This window comes from Heloderma suspectum, chromosome 5, assembly GCF_057233095.1.
Source record: "Heloderma suspectum isolate Gila_16-S chromosome 5, 16-S_ref, whole genome shotgun sequence".
Taxonomy (NCBI): Eukaryota; Metazoa; Chordata; class Lepidosauria; order Squamata; family Helodermatidae; genus Heloderma; species Heloderma suspectum.
The window spans coordinates 34,624,700-34,644,635 of record NC_139462.1 but is presented as its reverse complement, the minus strand read 5'-3'; the positions used below and the strand labels follow the sequence as shown (position 1 = coordinate 34,644,635).

At 44.9% G+C, this 19,936-nt stretch overlaps 1 protein-coding gene across 1 annotated transcript; it reads left to right on the top strand.

The window, feature by feature from the left end:
* Positions 1–5,864: 5,864 nt before the first annotated feature.
* Positions 5,865–19,602, top strand: LOC146343769 (radial spoke head protein 6 homolog A-like). The gene is made up of 6 exons (XM_084860241.1): positions 5,865–6,577; positions 7,823–8,057; positions 9,601–10,359; positions 11,355–11,493; positions 12,424–12,541; positions 17,934–19,602. The coding sequence occupies exons 1-6, from the start codon at positions 5,919–5,921 to the stop codon at positions 18,163–18,165; spliced, it is 2,142 nt and encodes a 713-aa protein (XP_084716367.1). The 5' UTR covers positions 5,865–5,918; the 3' UTR covers positions 18,166–19,602.
* The last annotated feature ends 334 nt before the right edge of the window (positions 19,603–19,936 follow it).

Below are 19,936 nucleotides of genomic sequence, written 5' to 3'. Positions count from 1 at the left end.
TTAAAAGGAAACCAATTCTTTTAGACAGAAAAAAGCATATCTAGACAGAATGCTGGGAATTGCTGGACTTTTTTCTGTCTTAACATGCATAGGATTGTGTCTTAAATAACTATTTGTTGTCCTTTCTTGACACCCAAACTCAGCTGCCTAAGGCTGCAGCCTCACTCTACCTAACAGTAAGACCAGTATCTGGGTTAGATACATATCTATTATTAGATATCTATCACATATCATCATGTAACCGAGGGGAATTTTCCACTCTTTCTCCTTTGAGCTGCCATGCCACAACCCCAAACTAGTTTTGAACTCCCATGGTTTTCAAAAGTGTTTTGTCTTGCAGCATTGGGGTTGGGACACTGTTTTTTTGTTTTAAGTCTTAAAACCCTTGTAGGCCTTTTTGGAGTTGCAGGTTCATCCTCACCACTCCAACCTCCCCTTTATTAGGATGATTTCTGTTCTTCTTTGGTGCCTGCTTATGTTTGCATTCCCTTTGATGCATCAGCACAGCTGCCAGATCCAAGTTCAACCGTTCAGGCAAGTTACATCTGTTGAAATTCTTCCTTTTACACAAATATTATAGACATAGGAGCCATCCTACAAGACAACTGCAGTGTACATGCAATTTTTATCTTCTATATTCTTTGCTGACATTCCATCTATTTTCCATCCACACAGACGGGTTGCACCAGGGTATCTTTCTTGTAGGTGGTTCTGTTGGGATTTATTATAATTTCTCCCATCTTCTTTGAGCCTCCCGGTTCAGTGCTCAAGCACAGCTCTGCATGCCTTTTGTGATGACTCTGATTATCTGATCTAGTTGTTAATTACTTAACCATCTTGTTAAGCACTGGAGAGGATTTCAACAGTGTCATTCTGAAGTTAAACAATTTAATGTTTAACTTAACTGGATAGCCAAAGCATCATGCCTTTGATGGAGCTTTCATAATCTTCTAAGGAAGGACCTTATATAATTGGAAAAATGCAGTCAAATGATTACTTGGTGGCTGCAGAGGATACAAAGATCTTGCCCCCAGTTGGCACTTGTAAGAAAATGGTAATCTCCCAATAGGTCATCGGATGAACGGTACTGTGTGCATGTTAGGCCTAGGGCCTATAACTTGTGATTAGGCCTATAACGTCATATAGTTAAGGTAAGGGCGCAATCCTATGTATGGTTAGACAGAGAAAAGGCCTACAACTCCCAGCAAAGCTGGCTGGGGAATGCTGGGAGTTGTAGGCCTTTTCTCTGTCTAAACATGCATAGGATTGCACCCTAAGCCTGTTTTCTTAGAAGGAATGCATGTAGTGACCAAGGGCATCTCTACACCACCCTAAAATCCTGTATTTAAAATGGGGCTTTCTGCTTCCATTTTAAATGCAGGATCACAACTCCCTTTTTCACCCACTTTCTTTTCCCCCTCCTTCTCCCTATATCTGAGCCTTCCATTATCTTTCATTGATCTCGTTCCTCTCCTTGCTGCTTTTCCTCTTTCCAGGAAACTGCAGCAGAACACAACTGGGGTAATTTGATAGCTCATTATCTGCAACCTATTTAAAAATGGAACAAAGGGCATTTAGTGCAGGAGATGCCTTGAATGATCATGGCGTCATGTAAAGCGCCCGCAAACTTCCATGAAGGAGTAATCTCAATTGCAGGATAAAAGCTCCCTGTGAAGAAAGCCAAAATGTGAAATAGTAACACTGGCTGAAGGCAGAATTCACGGTGAATGAAGAGGAATGAGCTACAAATCAGATAAAAGATTGAAACAACTTCAAAGCAAGTCAGAGAATGTTCTAACAAAGATGCACTCCTGACACCACCAGCCCCTTCTAACAAAAGCAAGACAAAGGCTTTTGCAATCCAAAGGGCATGAGACAACAGCATGGACACACTGTGTTGAGTTAATGTGTGAATGCTGCAGGATGGGGGTGGAAAACAGCCTGCAAGGTGGACTGTTGTTTGGTGTCATGCTCATCTTTTGTAACTAGTTGGAGTAGGGATGGCAGAGAATTCCACCACGGACTCCAATGAGACCGGATTCTTTAGAATCCGGCCCCCCGGAGTCCGTGGGAACGGAAGACTTACCCCTGCCTCCACGCGGAATCCTCTTCAGCCAGATCCTCCAGCTCGGATTGCCAGCGATACAGCCACCATGCCATATCGCTGGCTGAAGGAGATGTACTGCGGCCGCAAATGGCGTCCTGGACACCATTTGCATCCATGCTTTTAATAACGTGATAGGCTGCGCAAATATTTGCGTAGCCTATCGCGTTAATTAAAAGCACGGATGCGAATGGCGTCCACATTTACCTTAAACTAAGGCCTTTACGGCCACAAATGGTGTCCTGGACGCCATTTGTGGCCGCAGTACGTCACATCCCCTTCAGCCAGCGATACAGCATGGTGGCCGTATTGCTGGTGCTTTGGAGCTGGCCAGCGGCTCCACAGAATCACTGCAGAGCAGAGCCGGCCGGCGAGGATTCTGGGGGGGAGGAACGGATCATCTCCCACCCCCGCGGACCCCCAGCGGAAGGCAAAGTAAGGGATTCGTACATTCCTAAGTTGGAGGCATAAACCAGAAGCAGATGAATTTGACTGAGGGCCTCAGAAAAGAACCAGGGAAAGAAGGGTCCATGCTCCAAAGGGACTCACTCGTGTGTATACAGCTTACTTCTCTTGTTCCCCCAACACACGTGCTTTGGAATTGGCCATTCCAAATTGTGTGATTGTGTATGAAAGAGACTATTTAAACAATAGCTTAGGTCCCAGGGCATAGTCTGAAGGCATATGAGGCAGCCACCTTGCTGAAGCTAAGCAGATTTGGGTCTGGTCAGTGCTTGGAGGGAGACCTTGAGTTCCATGATGGAAGAAAGGTGGAATACAAGTGTAATAAATAAATAGCTTAGGGAAGTGGGATTGCTTTTACTCCCTTGGGGTGAAATTCCCTCAATAAAAGTTACATGCATAGTGTTAACTGCAAATACATGTGTTGGCATCTCATTCTCCTTCGTAAGGGGCTTTTCTACATGAGGCATTTATCCTATGTTCATCATTCCGTACTCATGGTTCTTTAGACGACGGCATGACCCTCCAGATTCGCTTTTGTACCTAACTAGCACATTTGGCAAGTTTTTTTAGAGCACTCCTAACCATTGGCTATGCTGGCAGGGGCTTCTGGGAGTTGAAGTCCAAAACAGCTGGAGATCTACCTTGTGCCCCTGCCTTAGACCACTCAGCCATCCTTGAGTCACATATATACTGTGCATGATTCAGCCATAATTAAGCAGTTACTGATTTAAATGGGAGATCTGCTTCCTTTGAAACCAGCAAGACTTACAGCCCAGTCCTATGCACATTTATTCAGAGATTAAGTCCCACTGTATTCAACAGGCTTGACTCACAGGTGAAGTGTGGGCAGGATTGCAGCTTCAATGCATCTAAGTGCAATCCCATGTACACTTACTTGGGAGTAAGCTCAACTCGGTATAGTGAGATTTACTTCAAAGAAAACAAACATAGGGCATGCCTCTTAACAATGTGGGGTAGGAAGAGATAAGTATTTCTTTCCATAGCCTGTTCTTTTCATTCCTTAAGGCACATAAAAAGCAATGATTGGTCCACGGGGGGGGAGGGGAAAACCCCATCCAAAATCCATCCACCATTGGCCAAAACTTTTATTACAGCCTTCCCCATCCAGGTGTCCTCTGGATATTTTCGATCACAATTCTCAGCATTCCTAGCCATGTTAGTTGGGGCTGGTAGGAACTGAAGTCCAAACATCTGAAAATCATCTGGTTGAGGAAGGCTGCTTTATTAGGATCAACAAGCTTGCTCTCTTTTTTAATGACATTTTGGTTGGTCCTAATACAGGCACGCCTAACTGGGGATTTTATATTCCTTTCTAGAGGGTCACCATACTGGTCTATTTCTGCAAAACTAACAGGGAATCTTGCAGCACCTTAAACCTTAAGAGTTTTAAGGGTCTTTTAGGACTTAAAAAAGACTAAGACACTTAGGGTGCAATCCTATGCATGTTTAAATAGAGAAAAAAATCTCACAATTCCCAGTGTGCTGGGAGTTGTAGGACTTTTTTCTGTCTAAACATTTATTTACTGCACACAGCAATAAAACACATAAAACCTGTATGATATTAAGAACAATAAAAACCCAATAAAAACAGTAAGAACTTACAAAAACAATGAAAACTACAATAGAAACAGCAATAAAGCCAATAACAAAAGCAGCATAGGATTGTGCCCTTATTCTGGCAAACACTTTTGAGGACTGTAGCCAACAAAGCATGTACCAGGATAAAGTTGTTCATCTTTAAGGTGCCACAAGCTTATTTGTCCCTTATATTCCTTGTTTCTCACACACTGGAACGGACTTTGGGGCAACACGAGGGGTGGGGGGGATAGACAGACAAATTTCTGGAGAAGGCTATCAGTGGCTACTAGTCCTGATAAGCTATATATACCTCCAGTATCAGAGGCAGTATGGCTGTGTACATCAGTTCCTAGGAAACGTGGGTGGGGCGGTGCTGCTGTGGTCGTGTCCTGCTTGTGGTTTCCTGGTCGACAGCTGGTTGGCCGCTGTGTGAACAGAATGCTGGACTAGACGGACCCTTGGTCTGATCCAGCGGGGCTCTTCTTAGGTTCTTAAGGACCACACACACACACACACACACACAGAATAAGCAACAGCTGAGCAACCTCAAAAGACCACCTTTGGAGTCGCCACATACATCCCCACCTCTGCACCAGGCCTGTAGCCAAAGGGGGGTTAAAAAGGTAAAAGGTAAAGGTGTCCCCAACCAGTCGTGTCCGACTCTAGGGTGCGGTGCTCATCCCCGTTTCTAAGCCGAAGAGCCAGCGCTGTCCGAAGACGCTTCCGTGGTCATGTGGCCGGCGTGACTGAACACCGAGGTGCACGGAACGCTGTCACCTTTCCCGCCGAAGCGGTGCCTATTCATCTACTTGCAATTTCTTGCTTTCGAGCTGCTAGGTTGGCAGGAGCTGGGACTGAAGACGGGAGCTCACTCCGTCACGCGGCACTCGGGTCTCGAACTGCTGTCCTGCCGACATTCCGGTCTGCAGTTCAGCGTCTTAACCACTAAGCCACCGCGGTCCCTAAAGGGGGGTTAGCCCATCCTAAGTTTTCTCTGCCCCCCCCCTTTAACAAGCAAATAATTAAATGAGAGCCAGTGTAGTGTAGTGGTGAAAGTGACGGACTGGGAGCCGGGAGATCCGGGTTCTAGTCCCCACTTGGCCATGGAAGCTCACTGGGTGACTTTGGGCCAGTCACAGACTCTCAGCCCAACCTACCTCACAGGGTTGTTGTTGTGAGGATACAACGGTGAGGAGGAGGATAATGTAAGCCGCCTTGAGTTCCTTGCAAGAGGGAGAAAGGCGGGGTATAAATGCAATAAATAAATAAATAAATAAATGCAGTTTACAATTTTGTCTTTAAAAGGGCTGCAAACCAGATGAACGCCCCCCCCCCACACACACAGCTTTTTGGAGGCGCCCCCCCCCCCAACCTTTAGGCTGCCTACGGGCCTGCTCTGTGCCACAGCTGAGAAGTTTTGCCTGCTGAGCTCGAAAGGGAAGAAAGGGGGGGACCCCCTCCCCCTCCCCCATAAGGATGCGATGGGAAGATATTGGAGACGAGAGAGGGACGTCCCCCTGCTGGGGTTATTTTACATACGGCCCACCGCGCCAGGGGAACAGCGGGGCTCCGCTCCGCTCCCAGTCGCCTCCCCCCCGCCTGGGCAGAAGCCCAGCGCGTCGCAGCCAATCCGCTCCCCCCAGCAACGGCGCTCCGGTTTACCTTAGCAACGGCGCTGCAGCGGCGAGGGCCCGCCGTTGCTGCTGGGAGGAGAGAGGCGAAGGAGGGCTACAGGCGCCCGCCCGGCCCCATGGCAGAGCCCCCTGAAGAGCAGCCCGCGCCCGAGAGCGGGGGGGACCCCGAGCAGCCCGGCCAGATCACGCCCAGTGGGCAGGATCCTGGGGCAGCGCCGCCCGCAGGCCAATATGAGCCCCGGGGAGGAGGCCTGGCCCCTGAGCCGCCCAGCTACATCCCCTATCCAGGCCAGCCTGGCCAGGCCCAGCCATCCCGTGGCGCCATCTACCAGCCCGAGCAGCCCAAGTTGAACGTCTACGATCAGCCGGAGGGGAGAGGGGCCTTGTATCAACCCCAGCAGGCCCGAGGCGCCCTTTTCCAAGGGAGGGGTGGCCCGCAGGACTCGAGGGTGCCCGGCGTCTCTTGGCAGCCATCCACGGGAAGGGGGAGCTTTTTTCAAGACCAAGCCGGGGGTGGGGTCCGGCCGCCAGATCAAGTGCCGGCTGTGGGTTCAAGAGGCAGCCTCCGTGCCCCAGGATCCAGAAGCAGCCAAGTTCTGCAATATGAAACGGCGGGACACGGCCCGTATCAACCCCACGAACCTGGGTACGGCCTTTATCAGATGGGGTTCAACTTGTACGAAGATCAGATCCCAGACCCGGGACCCAGGGCGTTGGCGATAAAGAATGCGAAAGCCTACCTGTTGAAAACCAGCATCAAAACTGGTGTGAGCTTGTGAGTACGCGTAGAAATAAAACTAGTGGGAAGAGAAGAAAGATGGCGAGTGGAAGTGGCACTTGCGTGGTTTCTGCCAAAATTGAAGGACTGTGTGGAATGGGGTATAGAATCATAGAATACTAGGGTTGGAAGGGGCCTATAAGACCATCGAGTCCAACCCCCTGCTCAGTGCAAGAATCCAGTATCCTATATCTTTTTATAGCCTTCGCAGGATGCTTCCAGATGAGGCTTTTATTGTGCAGTCACCCTGCTTCAGTCATGGAATGACTTCTTCGATTTGTAACCCTTCTTCCATCTTTTTTCTTACCAAAGAAAATCCATTAATGGAAGGAAAGATGGAAAAGTGGTACTGTGTCTTTTGATGGGTAGTACTAGTAGCTGTCAGTCTGGAAGCACCTCAGTCAAAGCATGCCCAAATCATGTTTTAGTCTTCACGGGATGGCCTTGCGAGGGGAAGAAATTGATATATAGTTTGTTGCATGTAGTGGATTGTGGGAAGGGAACCATCTTGTCACAGGTGGGATGGACTTGCTGGTTAACAGGTAGAACTTACAGACTGGAATCCTATGCACTCTTACCTAGGAGTAAGCCCCTTTGAACACGGTGGGACTGACTTCAAGTAAACATGCATAGATTTGTGCCATTCACCTTTTAAAAAAATGCAGACAGTGTGTTTCAGGATAGGAAGGGGGCAAGCCACAAAGAACAAGAAACCAATAAAATAGAAAGGTTCCCAAAATGTCAGGACTTTGTTCATACCCATAACTTCATTTTTAATGATGACAAAAACACCCCACACAATAGTATAGGAAGGGAGCACTGAGCTTTTAAAGAAACATAGCAATAATTGAAAACCTTTAAAACTAGTAAATTGGCATGTGGGGGCAGGGGACAAAACATGTGCCATTTGTCAATGCTGAATGTCATGGGCACCATCCAACAGCACAACCATATTCTACAGAGCACCAACTAGGTCAATTGAAACAGTAGCTGGGGTGAGAAAATGCATATTCGAAGTAATCAAATAATACTGAGTTTTGAGAACTGGGACTGTGATTTTCCTACAGCAAGCAGCGCTTCCTCAAGGGATAACACTTAGATCCCCCACAATCACTGAGAATCCACTGTGCTTTCATGACTCAAAAATATGATTATGAGAAGCCAGTTCCATTGAGAATATACTGCAGCAACCCAATAACCTGTCTCCTGTGGGGAGGGGGCTCTCTTTCCCTAATTTCATAGGTATGACCATCTTGCTGAAATGTTATCTAAGATTTTGGATGAGCGGCCTGAAAACCCTGCTGATATAATTGAAAACATCAGTAAGGATGTGAAGTGTGCTCGGTTCCAGAAGAAATTAGACACTCTCCGGGATGAATATGAAAAACATCCAACATTTGAGCTGGCTGAAATGTATAAGACACTGTTCCAGAAGGGTGGTGGAGAGGGAACAGATCAAGAACTAGAAGAAGAATTGGTGAGTCATTGCAACACCTGTAAGGTGGAAAACACATTGCCACGGCACACATCTGCCCAATCCTACTCTCCCCACCTCCTTTCAGAAATCAAACTATAAGCCAGAGGTGGGGAACCTGTGGCCCTCCATATGTTGTTGGACTACAGCTCCCATGAGCCCCAGCTAGCATCAGCAATGGTCAGGGAAGGTGGGAGTTGTAGTCCAACAACATCTGGAGGGCCAGAAGTTCCCCACCCTCACTATAAGGAGCTTGAGGAAACCAGTTCCCTCTCCTCTCCCCCCTCCAGCTTCCTTTCTCTCTCTCTCTCTCTCTCTCTCTCTCTCTCTCTCTCTCTCTCAACATACTGGCAGGTTTTGGACAATCAGTGGGGAAAAGAAGCCACAGTGGCTTCTATTCCCTGCCATTTCCCTAATTACCCTCACTGCAGCATGGGTTGCTGTGTCATCCAAAACCAGCAAGGTGTGCAGTGGGTATAGCTTCCAAACAATCCCACAACCCATGGTTTACTGTAGGTTTGGAAGCCACCCTCACCACACACCTCACTGAGTTCAGATGACATGGCAGCCCACACTGTGGCAAAGGTAAAATGCAGGAAGAGGGGGTTGGGGGAAAAACGCCGCAGTGGCTTCTTTTTCCTCTGCTGATCGTCTGAACCCTGTCACTGTAAGTCCTGGAAGCTCATCATGCCATCTTGGCGAGCGTAAACTTTTAATTTATAAACGTACATATCTCTGCATTCCTGGGAAAGCCCTGACTATGTAGAAACCATGAACTTATCTGGTATCCCCTTTTTGCCAGCATGGCCATTGGGATGATGGGAGTTGTTGCTGAACATATCTGAGCAGGTTGAGGAAGGCTTAGAGAAGGTTGGTGAAAGCTGCTTTAAGCGAACTGCTACAATATGTAGAATAAAAAAGACCACTTTGCTGCTGAAGGAGGTATTATGCCAAAACACACTGAACACATTATATAGCTAAGTACATTTTTTTTAGCATCATTTAGGGACTTTGCCCCTTCCTTCCTTCCTTCCTTCCTTCCTTCCTTCCTTCCTTCCTTCCTTCCTTCCATTGTCTTCTGTTTTCCTCACCCTTCCTTACCACTGATTTCTAACTCAGTCTGACATACTTACAGGCACACAAAACTCCTGAATCCATACATCTTCTTTTTCTAAAAGTAACATTGGTGTGGGTATACCTAACCAAAGGAGCTTCAGAGAAATAAATAGTTTATGTTCAGTTGAACTCAATTATTAAACTCCCATAGCCTTAAACATACTACTCTTCTATGAGGGGTTGGACTCGATGGTCTTATAGGCCCCTTCCAACCCCACTATTCTATGATTCTATGATATTTATTTTTCAGATCCATTTAGTTTAGTGAACATTACAGACAAGTAAGGCTGCAATCCTATGCATACTTACTTGGGAATAAATTCCATTAAACTCAGTGCATCGAACTGAGCTGTGAATAAGACTAGATTTATATTTATCATGAAATGCTCTTTTATAATTACATTTGTCTAATTAAGGCATTTTCTCCCAGCCAGACACTCCTCTGCCCAATGTAATGGAGACAGCTTTCTATTTTGAACAGACTGGAATTGGTTTGAGCTTGGAAGAGTACTACCACATATTCCTTGCCCTCAAGCAGCTGGTCACCACACATCCAATCCAGACCTGTCGTTTCTGGGGGAAAATCCTCGGCATTGAAGCCAACTATATTGTAGCTGAAGTAGAGTTCCGTGAGGGAGAAGAGGAGGAAGAGGCAGAGGAGGAAGAAATGCTCGAGGAGGGACTAAAAGAAGGGAGCGAAATGCGGGAGGACGAAGAAGATGAGGACGAAGAAAAAGATGAACCACCAAAGCCCAACTACAAGCCGCCACCAGCAATACCAAAAGAAGAAAATCGGAGTGGCACCAATAAATTCACTTATTTTGTTTGCAGTGAACCAGGCAAACCCTGGGTGAAATTACCCCCAGTGACCCCTGCTCAGATAGTGAATGCCAGGAAAATCAAGAAGTTCTTCATCGGAAGACTAGATGCGGCCATTGTGAGCTACCCGCCTTTCCCGGGTACAGAGGCCAATTACCTGCGGGCACAGATTGCCCGCATTTCGGCAGCAACCCAAATCAGTCCTCTGGGGTTTTATCAGTTTGGAGAAGAAGAAGGAGATGAAGAGGAGGAGGGAGGAGCTGGAAGAGAGACTTATGAAGAAAATCCTGACTTTGAACCCATTTCCATTCTAGAGATGGTGGAGTCTCTTTCCAACTGGGTGCACCATGTACAGAATATTCTAATGCAGGTATGCTTAGCGAAGTCTTTGTCGATCTCCCAGTGGTACCATGAACATCTCAGGGTGAAATCAGTGTTGTATGCATTTTATTTTATTTTTGATTTGATTTGTACCCTGCTTTTGCAGCAAGAAAATGGCACTCAAGGTGGCTAACTTTTAAAAATATATAGATAAAATCTTGGTTAAAAGCAAGAATAAAACAAATACATTAAAAACTCAGATAAAACACAAAATTTTCAGAATAAATTTATTTATTTATTTATTTATTACATTTATATCCCACCTTTTTTCCTCCTTAAGGAACCCAAGGTGGCATACATAATCCTCTTCCTCCTCCATTTTATCCTCACAACAACCCTGTGAGGTGGGTTGGGCTCAGAGTCTGTGACTGGCCCAAAGTCGCCCAGTGAGCTTCCATGGCCAAGTGGGGACTAGAACCCGGATATCCCGCCAAAGTCCTGCTTGAATAGAAACATCTTTACCTACTGGCAGAAGGACAACAGAAAGGGAGCCAACCTAGTCTCCCTCAGCCGGGAGTTCCATAACTTGGGAGAAGCCACCGAGAAGGCCCTCTCTTACATGGCCACCAAACACCTGTAGGTGGTGGTACCAAGAGAAGGGCCTACCCCAAAGATCTTAAAATCCAGGCTCGTATGGGAGGAGGCCTTTTAGGTAGCCCAGTCCCAAGCCATTTAGGGCTTTAAAGGTCACATCCAACATTTTGAATTGTGCGTGGAAACAGACCAGTGAAGCTGGCATAACAGGGGAGGCTCCAGAACTCTTTGTCAGGCTAGAGGATACAAAAGCAGAGGATGGGGAAAGAAACAGCAAGGTCCAAAAATCTGGCCAGATGTAGCCATGAGGTCTGCAGTTTAGATAAATGCAGTCTCAATAAATGCAGTCTCTCTTATTTCCTCAAATATGGCTTCACATTAGCAAAGGAATATTGCCCAACTGATTTCTCAGCAAATCTTGCTTTGTAAACCTTGGTCCCTTGGATGTAGGGACGCTGTACCTGGGTTAATCCCTTTCAAAAATCAGAGGAGGAAGAAGAGGAGGATGAGGAAGAGGAGAAACCTGATGACCAAGAGGAGTCACAAGAAGTAGGACCCCCACTTCTCACACCACTCTCTGAAGATGCAGGTACTAGAGAAGAACACGACTGATCCTATTTTCAGAAACATGAGGTTTTAGCCAGTGGGGAAAACAGGTGCTTGCTTGGGATTGTAGATCATTAAGGCTGCAATCTTATACACAGTTACCAGGAAATAAGTGTTATTGAACTCACTGGGGCTTACTTCTGAGTAGACATGCATAGCGTTGTACAGTAACTACACGGCTTTGCTAAAATGACTCAACTCATCATATTGATTTGTAGTAGTATAGTTAAGCTCCTGGTGGAATAATAGGAATATTTTTCACCTCTCAGGGCTACAATTTCCAGTTCATCCATTTAATTTGTGTTTGTTAACCCTTACTCCATATTCTGTTCAGCTGTTGTCAGAGAAGTTTCAAACTATTTTTTTCCATTTGGGGGGGTCTTACCTTTTTACTGTTGCTTCTACATCATTGAAAAGCAAAGAGAATCTTATAGCCTTAAGAAAACCATCGAATTCAATTGAGTTAGAATGGAAGCATGAAAACATTTTGATATGATATGCAGTTTTGGTGCAAGTTATACATATAACACCTAGGAGTAGAACTGTAGATCTCATGAAGAGCTATAGATTTTGCCATAGAATCAAATCTCTCATTCAGATAGCTGAGCAGAAGTTCCAAAAACATGACAGATTGAGACAGGTCGACAGTTCAGATGTAATGTGGGGCAGGGTGGGGTTGGGGGATTTTTCAGCAGGAAATTGGAACAGGTTCCCAGTCCAGATCAGGAGCACACTCTCAATTGGGAACAGGTGGTTGCTTTTTCTTCAAAATAATAGTGGCCAGTTTAAGCCTGCTTTTTAGAACAAATGTGTACTTTGGCCCTCAGAGAAAAGTTTTACATGGACAAACTGTCTTATATTTGTCAGCCAAATATTTCTCAGATAACCATGAATCAGCTTGTTTCTTAAACAGACATTCAGAACATCCCTCCGTGGTCAGCTGAGACATCAACAAACTTAATTCCTCAGTATGCCCTTGCAGTACTTCAAGCCAACTTGTGGCCTGGGGCATATTCCTTTGCAGTTGGAAGGTAGGTGTAAGTTTGTCTATGGCACAAAGGCCGTTACAAACACAAAAGTACAAATATCTACATAACTGCCTATACTCTTATTAAAAACTCGAACAGGGCAAATTCATTTAAAAGAAATTCATACAAGAGGAAATAATACAAAGGAGCAGAATTGAAAAGGAAGGCTATGGTAACACAATATAGACTCCAGTGACAATACTAGCAGGACATTATAGCAGGTGGTCCCCTCGACAGTCTACACTAGCTTCTTTAAACAATGTTGGCGGATTTGGGGGGCTGCTACAGCAAAAGTTGCAACCTTAATTGTAATCGCTTTGTTATAATCCACCAACAAATCACAGATAATATCAGCAGTAGGCCACCCTGCTCTTGCCCTAGGAAGATCTTCCAAGAAACGATCCCTAATATCTTTATACAAGGAAAAACATAACAAGTAATGCAACGTAACAAGTAATGCAATGTAACAAGTAATGCACCACATCTTCCACCTCCCCCACGCCACAGATACATGTCCACTGTACCAGAGGGGTCCCTTTATACTTCCCCTCTAGGTATGCTGTCGGCATTGTTTGGAACAGGAGGGCAGTAAAGCCCTTTCTAAGAGCAAAAAAGGTCAGCTCTTGAAAGTACTGTGATAAGTATTGTTCTCTCTTAAGATAGGTGAACCATGGGGGGAGGGCTTGACATTTGCTGGTGAATACATTTTCATAAAAATCTATCTCAAAACTTCTATCTCTAATAAAAAGTTTATCCTTATGAACCAGAAGAGTCTGAGCATCCTCTAAACAAGAGTATGACAATGCTAACCAATTACAAGCCCATCTACCCTTTACAAGTTGTTCGTTAAAGCACAGTTTTGCTATGTTACTTTCCTTGAAATACATCAATCTTTTGCCGTAGAATATAATTGCCTTATAAATTCTTGCCCTAATGAGGCAAGTCAGCTTCCAGTCTTAGCAATGGGGAGGGTGCTCCAGAGGGGAGTACCAACAGTTTGGAAGGTAGGTAACAGAGAACAAGTTTTCTTCCTCATTTGTTGTTGCTTTGTTATAAAATCCCTTCTGGGGGGTTTTCCAAAGTAATTGTTAAAAGCAGTTTGGCTTTCATATTCATTTGCAGAGACCCCAAAAAGATATTAATCCTGTGCACATTTTCCAGGGAGTAAATGCCCTTGAAGTCAAGTCAGCAGTGGGGCTTACTCCTGAGGAAACACATATAGAGTCATTGAGTGTACAAACAATGACTTTTTGGCTCAAGCAGGTTCATGTGACATACATTGATGTAATGCAATATAAACTCTTTCTCTGCCAATAATTAGCAGCAGCACATATCAGCCGTGCTGGGCAGCAGCAAAAGTGTTGCCCAGGGGCAAGGGTGGTCCTAGATGCTGCGTGTAACACCCAGAAATGGCAACAGGTAAACCCAGGCTGAATTACATGTACACATTTGGAGATCTGCCAAATGAAATGACTACATAATAAACTCTCAATATATGATTTATTTATTGTTTGCAATGTTGTATATGCTGAGGAGGAACATAGTTTTTCTTAAGTGTGAAATCAATGTAATAAACCAAAGCAGCCTCTGTGACACTGAGCTAGCTGCCCTTCGGTGCCTACTTCTCTAAAGCAGCAAGCATCATTGACCAGGACGCTGACATCCATAGGCCACTTGGAGTAACATAGGTCTTTCCCAGGATTTCCAAATCTACAAAACAGGAAGCCTGTTGATGTATCAAGTCTGCCAGAGCTAGCTAAAACCATCTCCCTTTTTCATTAACGCTTCTGTAGCACTTCTTGTTGTTGTTGTTGTTGTTCAGTCGTTCAGTCGTGTCCGACTCTTCGTGACCCCATGGACCATAGCACGCCAGGCCTTCCTGTCCTGCGTTCTCTCCCGGAGCGTGCTCAAGTTCATATTCATTGCATCCGTGATGCTATCTAGCCATCTCATCCTCTGCCGTCCCCTTCTCCTTTTGCCTTCAGTCTTTCCCAGCATCAGGGTCTTTTCCAGGGAGTTTTCTCTTCGCATTAGGTGGCCAAAATATTGGAGCTTCAGCTTCATTATCTGTCCTTCCAATGAGCAGTCAGGGTTGATTTCCTTTAGGATGGACTGATTTGACCTCCTTGCAGTCCAGGGGACTCGTAAGAGTCTTCTCCAGCACCACAGTTCAAAAGCATCAATTCTTCGGCGCTCAGCCTTCCTTATAGTCCAGCTCTCACAGCCATATATTACTACTGGGAAAACCATAGCTTTGATTAGACGGACCTTTGTCGGCAAGGTGATGTCTCTGCTTCTTACTATGCTGTCTAGGTTTGCCATAGCTTTCCTCCCAAGGAGCAAGCGTCTTTTAATTTCATGGCTACAGTCACCGTCTGCGGTGATCTTGGAGCCCAAGAAAGTAAAATCTGTCACGGCTTCCATTTCTTCCCCTTCTATATGCCAGGAAGTGATGGGGCCAGATGACATGATCTTAGTTTTTTTAATCTTGAGTTTCAAACCAGCTTTTGCACTCTCCTCTTTCACCCTCAACAAGAGGCTCTTGAGATCCTCTTCGCTTTCTGCCATTAGGGTGGTATCGCCTGCATATCGGAGGTTATTGATAATTCTCCCGGCAATCTTAATTCCGACCTCTGATTCATCCAACCCGGCATTTCTCATGATGTACTCTGCATATAAGTTAAATAAGCAGGGTGACAATATGCAGCCTTGTCGTACTCCTTTCCCAATTTTGAACCAATCGGTTGTTCCATGTCTGGTTCTGACTGTTGCTTCTTGACCCTCGTACAGGTTTCTCAGGAGACAGGTAAGGTGGTCTGGTACTCCCATCACTTTAAGAATTTGCCACAGTTTGTTGTGATCCACACAATCAAAGGCTTTAGCATAGTCAATGAAGCAGAAATAGTCATTTTTCTGGAATTCTCTTGCTTTCTCCATGATGCAGCAAATGTTGGCGATTTGATCTCTAGTTCCTCTGCCTCTTCGAAACCCAGCTTGTACTTCCGGTAGTTCTCGGTTCGCATACTGCTGAAGCCTAGCTTGTAGGATTTTGAGCATCACCTTGCTGGCATGTGAAATGAGCGCAATTGTGCGGTAGTTTGAACACTCTTTGGCGTTGCCCTTCTTTGGAATTGGAATGTAAACTGACCTTTTCCAGTCTTGTGGCCACTGTTGAGTGTTCCAGATTTGTTGGCACATTGAATGCAGCACTTTAACAGCATCATCTTTTAGGATTTTAAATAGCTCGGCTGGAATACTGTCATCTCCGCTAGCTTTGTTGTTACTAATGCTTCCTAAGGCCCACTTGACTTCACTCTCTAGGATGTCCGGCTCAAGTTCAGTGACCGCACTATCATGGCTATCAGGGACATTCAGATCTTTCCTGTATAGTTCTTCTGTGTATTCTTGCCACCTCTTCTTAATCTCATCTGCTTCTGTTAGGTCCCTGCCTTCTTTGTCCTTTATCATGCCTGTCTTAGCACAAAACGTTCCCTTGAGGTCTCCGATTTTCTTGAAGAGATCTCTAGTCTTTCCCATTCTGTTGTTTTCCTCGATTTCTTTGCATTGTTCATTTAAGAAGGCCTTCTTGTCTCTCCTTGCTATTCTCTGGAACTCTGCATTCAGTTGGCTATATCTTCCCCTTTCTCCCTTGCTTTTCGCTTCCCTTCTTTCCTCAGCTACTTGTAAAGCCTCATCAGACAGCCACTTGGCTTTCTTGCATTTCTTTTTCTTTGGGACGGATTTCGTTGCTGCCTCCTGAACAATGTTACGGACCTCTGTCCATAGTTCCTCAGGCACTCTGTCTATCAGGTCTAATCCCTGAAATCTATTCCTCACCTCCACTGTATATTCATCAGGGATATGATTTAGGTCATACCTGAACGGTTTAGTGGTTTTCCCTACATTCTTCAATTTAAGCCGAAATTTTGCAAGAAGCAGCTCATGATCTGAGCCACAGTCAGCTCCAGGTCTTGTTTTTACTGACTGTATGGAGCTTCTCCATCTTTGGCTGCAAAGGACATAATCAATCTGATTTCGATATTGACCATCTGGTGACGTACATGTGTAGAGTCGCCTCTTGTGCTGTTGGAAAAGAGTGTTTGCTATGATCAGCATGTTCTCTTGGCAAAACTCTTATTAGCTTTTGTCCTGCTTCATTTTGTACACCAAGGCCATGCCTGCCTGTTATCCCGGTGATTTCTTGACTTCCTACTTTAGCATTCCAATCCCCTATGATAAAGAGGACATCTTTTTTTGGTGTTAGTTCTAGAAGGTGTTGTAGGTCTTCATAGAACCGATCAACCTCAGCTTCTTCGGCCTCAGTGGTTGGGGCATAGACTTGAATTACTGTGATGTTGAATGGTTTGCCTTGGATTCGTACTGAGATCATTCTATCATTTTTAAGATTGTACCCCAGTACTGCTTTTCCCACCCTTTTGTTGACTATGAGTGCTACTCCATTTCTTCTAAGGGATTCTTGCCCACAATAGTAGATATGATGGTCACCTGAATTAAATTCGCCCATGCCTGTCCATTTTAGTTTGCTGATTCCCAAGATGTCGATGTTCAATCTTGCCATCTCATGTTTGACCACCTCCAGCTTACCTTGATTCATTGATCTGACATTCCAGGTTCCTAAACAATATTGTTCTTTACAGCATCGGATTTTCTTTTCACCGCCAGACACATCCACAGCTGAGTGTCCTTTCGGGTTTGGCCCAGCCGCTTCACTCTTTCTGGCGCTACTTGGAAATACCCTCTGCTCTTCCCCAGTAGCATATTGGACACCTTCCGACCTGAGGGGCTCATCTTCCGGCGTCATCTCTTTTAGCCTTGTGATACCTTCCATGGGGTTTTCTTGGCAAGAATACTGGAGTGGGTTGCCATTTCCTTCTCCAGTGGACCACATTTTGTCAGAACTCTCTGCCATGACCTGTCCGTCTTGGGTGGCCCTGCACGGCATAGCTTATGGCTTCACTGAGTTGTAGCACTTCTAGTAGACCCAAAAGGTGAGAAGAGGATCCTGTGCTACTCCTCTGATTGGGGAAACGTGCAGTCACCCCTGCTCCTCACATAATAAAACTGGAATATAATTCTTTATTCCTTTGTCACTCTGGTCTCTGATCACCTCCTCCCTTGACCACTCGCAGATGTGTGTGTGGCAATCTTATATCCTGTTTCCTGGGAGTAACCCCATTGAACTCAAGGGGACTTAACCTTTGGGGGTTCAGGGGGGGAAAAGGAAACCTCACAGTTCAGCTCTTGGAAGCAGCCACACATCATGCATAGATCATGCACACATCATGCATATCCAGCCTCAGGCCTTGAAAAAGAGCAAGATAACTGGATTCTTTCCCTTTCAATTAATGTTCTGATCTTTCACTTTTTCCTTTAGGAGATTTGATAATATTTACATTGGCTGGGGTCACAAATATAGTCCAGATAATTTTAGCCCTTCATTACCACCGCTGGTGCAGAATGAGTATGCCAGTGGACCAGAAATCACAGAAACTGTGGATCCAACTGTGGAAGAAGAGCTTGCGCTCAAGGCTGCACAAGAGGAGGCATTGGCAGCGGAAGAGATGGAAGAGATGGAAGAGGAAGAGGATGAAGATGAGGATGATTAAACTCAGAAGTAGTAGTAGTATTTTTCTAAGACTGTATAAACTTTTCTACAAATGCAATAGAGTAAGCACAATGTGTGTGCATGTTTGTGTGTGTATAAATAAGTTTCATATGGGTGTTTTTGTTCTGGATTGATGCTTTGGCTGTAGAAAAACGTCTTTGGCTTCAGATCTGAAGGACTGTACCTGTTGAAATATGGATAGGGCTGTCAAAATCCTTCTCATGCTGTGCATCAACATAGTTTTTTCTATGAAACATTAGGGCACACGAAGGCTGAAAGGTCTTCCTCCCCTACCATCACTGCTCTTATCAAAATCAGAGCTCCCTAAAGCTATATTAAAGCTGTTGGTTTTTTAAGTTAGGAGATCACGTCATAGATCTTCCACACCATGTCTGCTTTGGCACTCTGACATAGCCAAAATATTAGAAAAGCACCTCTATAAATTCCACTTTCACCCATATTTAATACTATTTCCACCTTCGGTTCCCAGTTTTCTTGGACATCAGGCTTACAGCACAATTCCAGGCACGACGAGTTCAGTAAGGCTTACTTCCAGGTAAGGTGTGCATAGCACTGCAGCAATGAAACAAATTACAGGCATGATCCAGACTGTTACTACATCCCACACAAATGGGGAGGCTGCAAAGTATGGGAAGCCAAGAGTGATGGGGTGGTGGGAAATGCCTTCTTCCTCATTCGTCAGGCACGTGGATCACTAGTAAAGGGGAGAGGTGTCAGTGTGGTGAGCAGAGGTGAAGGCGGAGGAATTTCCTGTGCTAGCTAATCTTTCCTTTTCAGTATTCCTCCTCCACTTCACCCCCAGTTTCCTGTTCTCCATGCATGTTGGTTCTGTGTCCTAAATATGCAAAAGGAGATCTTGATCACATGTCTCTAATTTTAAGTCACCAGAATTTATAAATAATAAATAGGCACCAAGTAACCATTTCATATACAATGTTCTGTACAGTATTGTATGGAAATGTGTTTATTGTTTGATGAAGTTGCCTTAAGTAACTGCTTTCTGGCCTACGTAATCATTGAAGCTGCCATGATACATATCAAAATATAATTTGCACTGATGCTCTATCTACATCAAGATGAAAATTCTTTCATCCCTTTGTCCAAATATTGCCCATTTATTATGAAAACACTCCACATACTTATTCAGACAGATGCTAGCTAGAACTAAAGGACCGTTTGTGCAAAAAGATCCCCAACATTTCCCGATTCCCCCTTGCTGCAGCCCACACTGCATCCCATATTCTTCTAAGGTTCTAGCTGTGGCTGTTCCTACCAGGGCAGCTCTGTCTTATCCTGATTCAGTTCCACTCCATTTTTTCTCATCTCTAGACACTGAACTGGTCCAGAACAAAGGTTCTCATGAATGCTTACATATGATGCATGGGCCTTTTACAGAAACCCTAAATAAACCACCTTCAAAACACTGATTCCACTTCATCACTCTCAAGAGGAAAGCAGTGCAGTGTTGTTATAAACCACTCTCAGTGTCAGCTCTACCTCCAACCGGAAATACTAACTGAACTGTTAACATTTATAGGGTTGTGGAAACTTTCAAAAGGGTAGCTGTATTAGGCTGTTGCAGCAAAATCAACAAAGAGTCTTGTGGCATCTTAAAGACTAATGAATTCATTATGGCATAAGTTTTGTGGGCTATTATCCTCAATTGGTTCCATGGAGATAGGGAAAAGGGATGCGAACAGTGGAGTTAGATGGCAATGAAATACAAATAAATACAGTCTATATGAATTGAG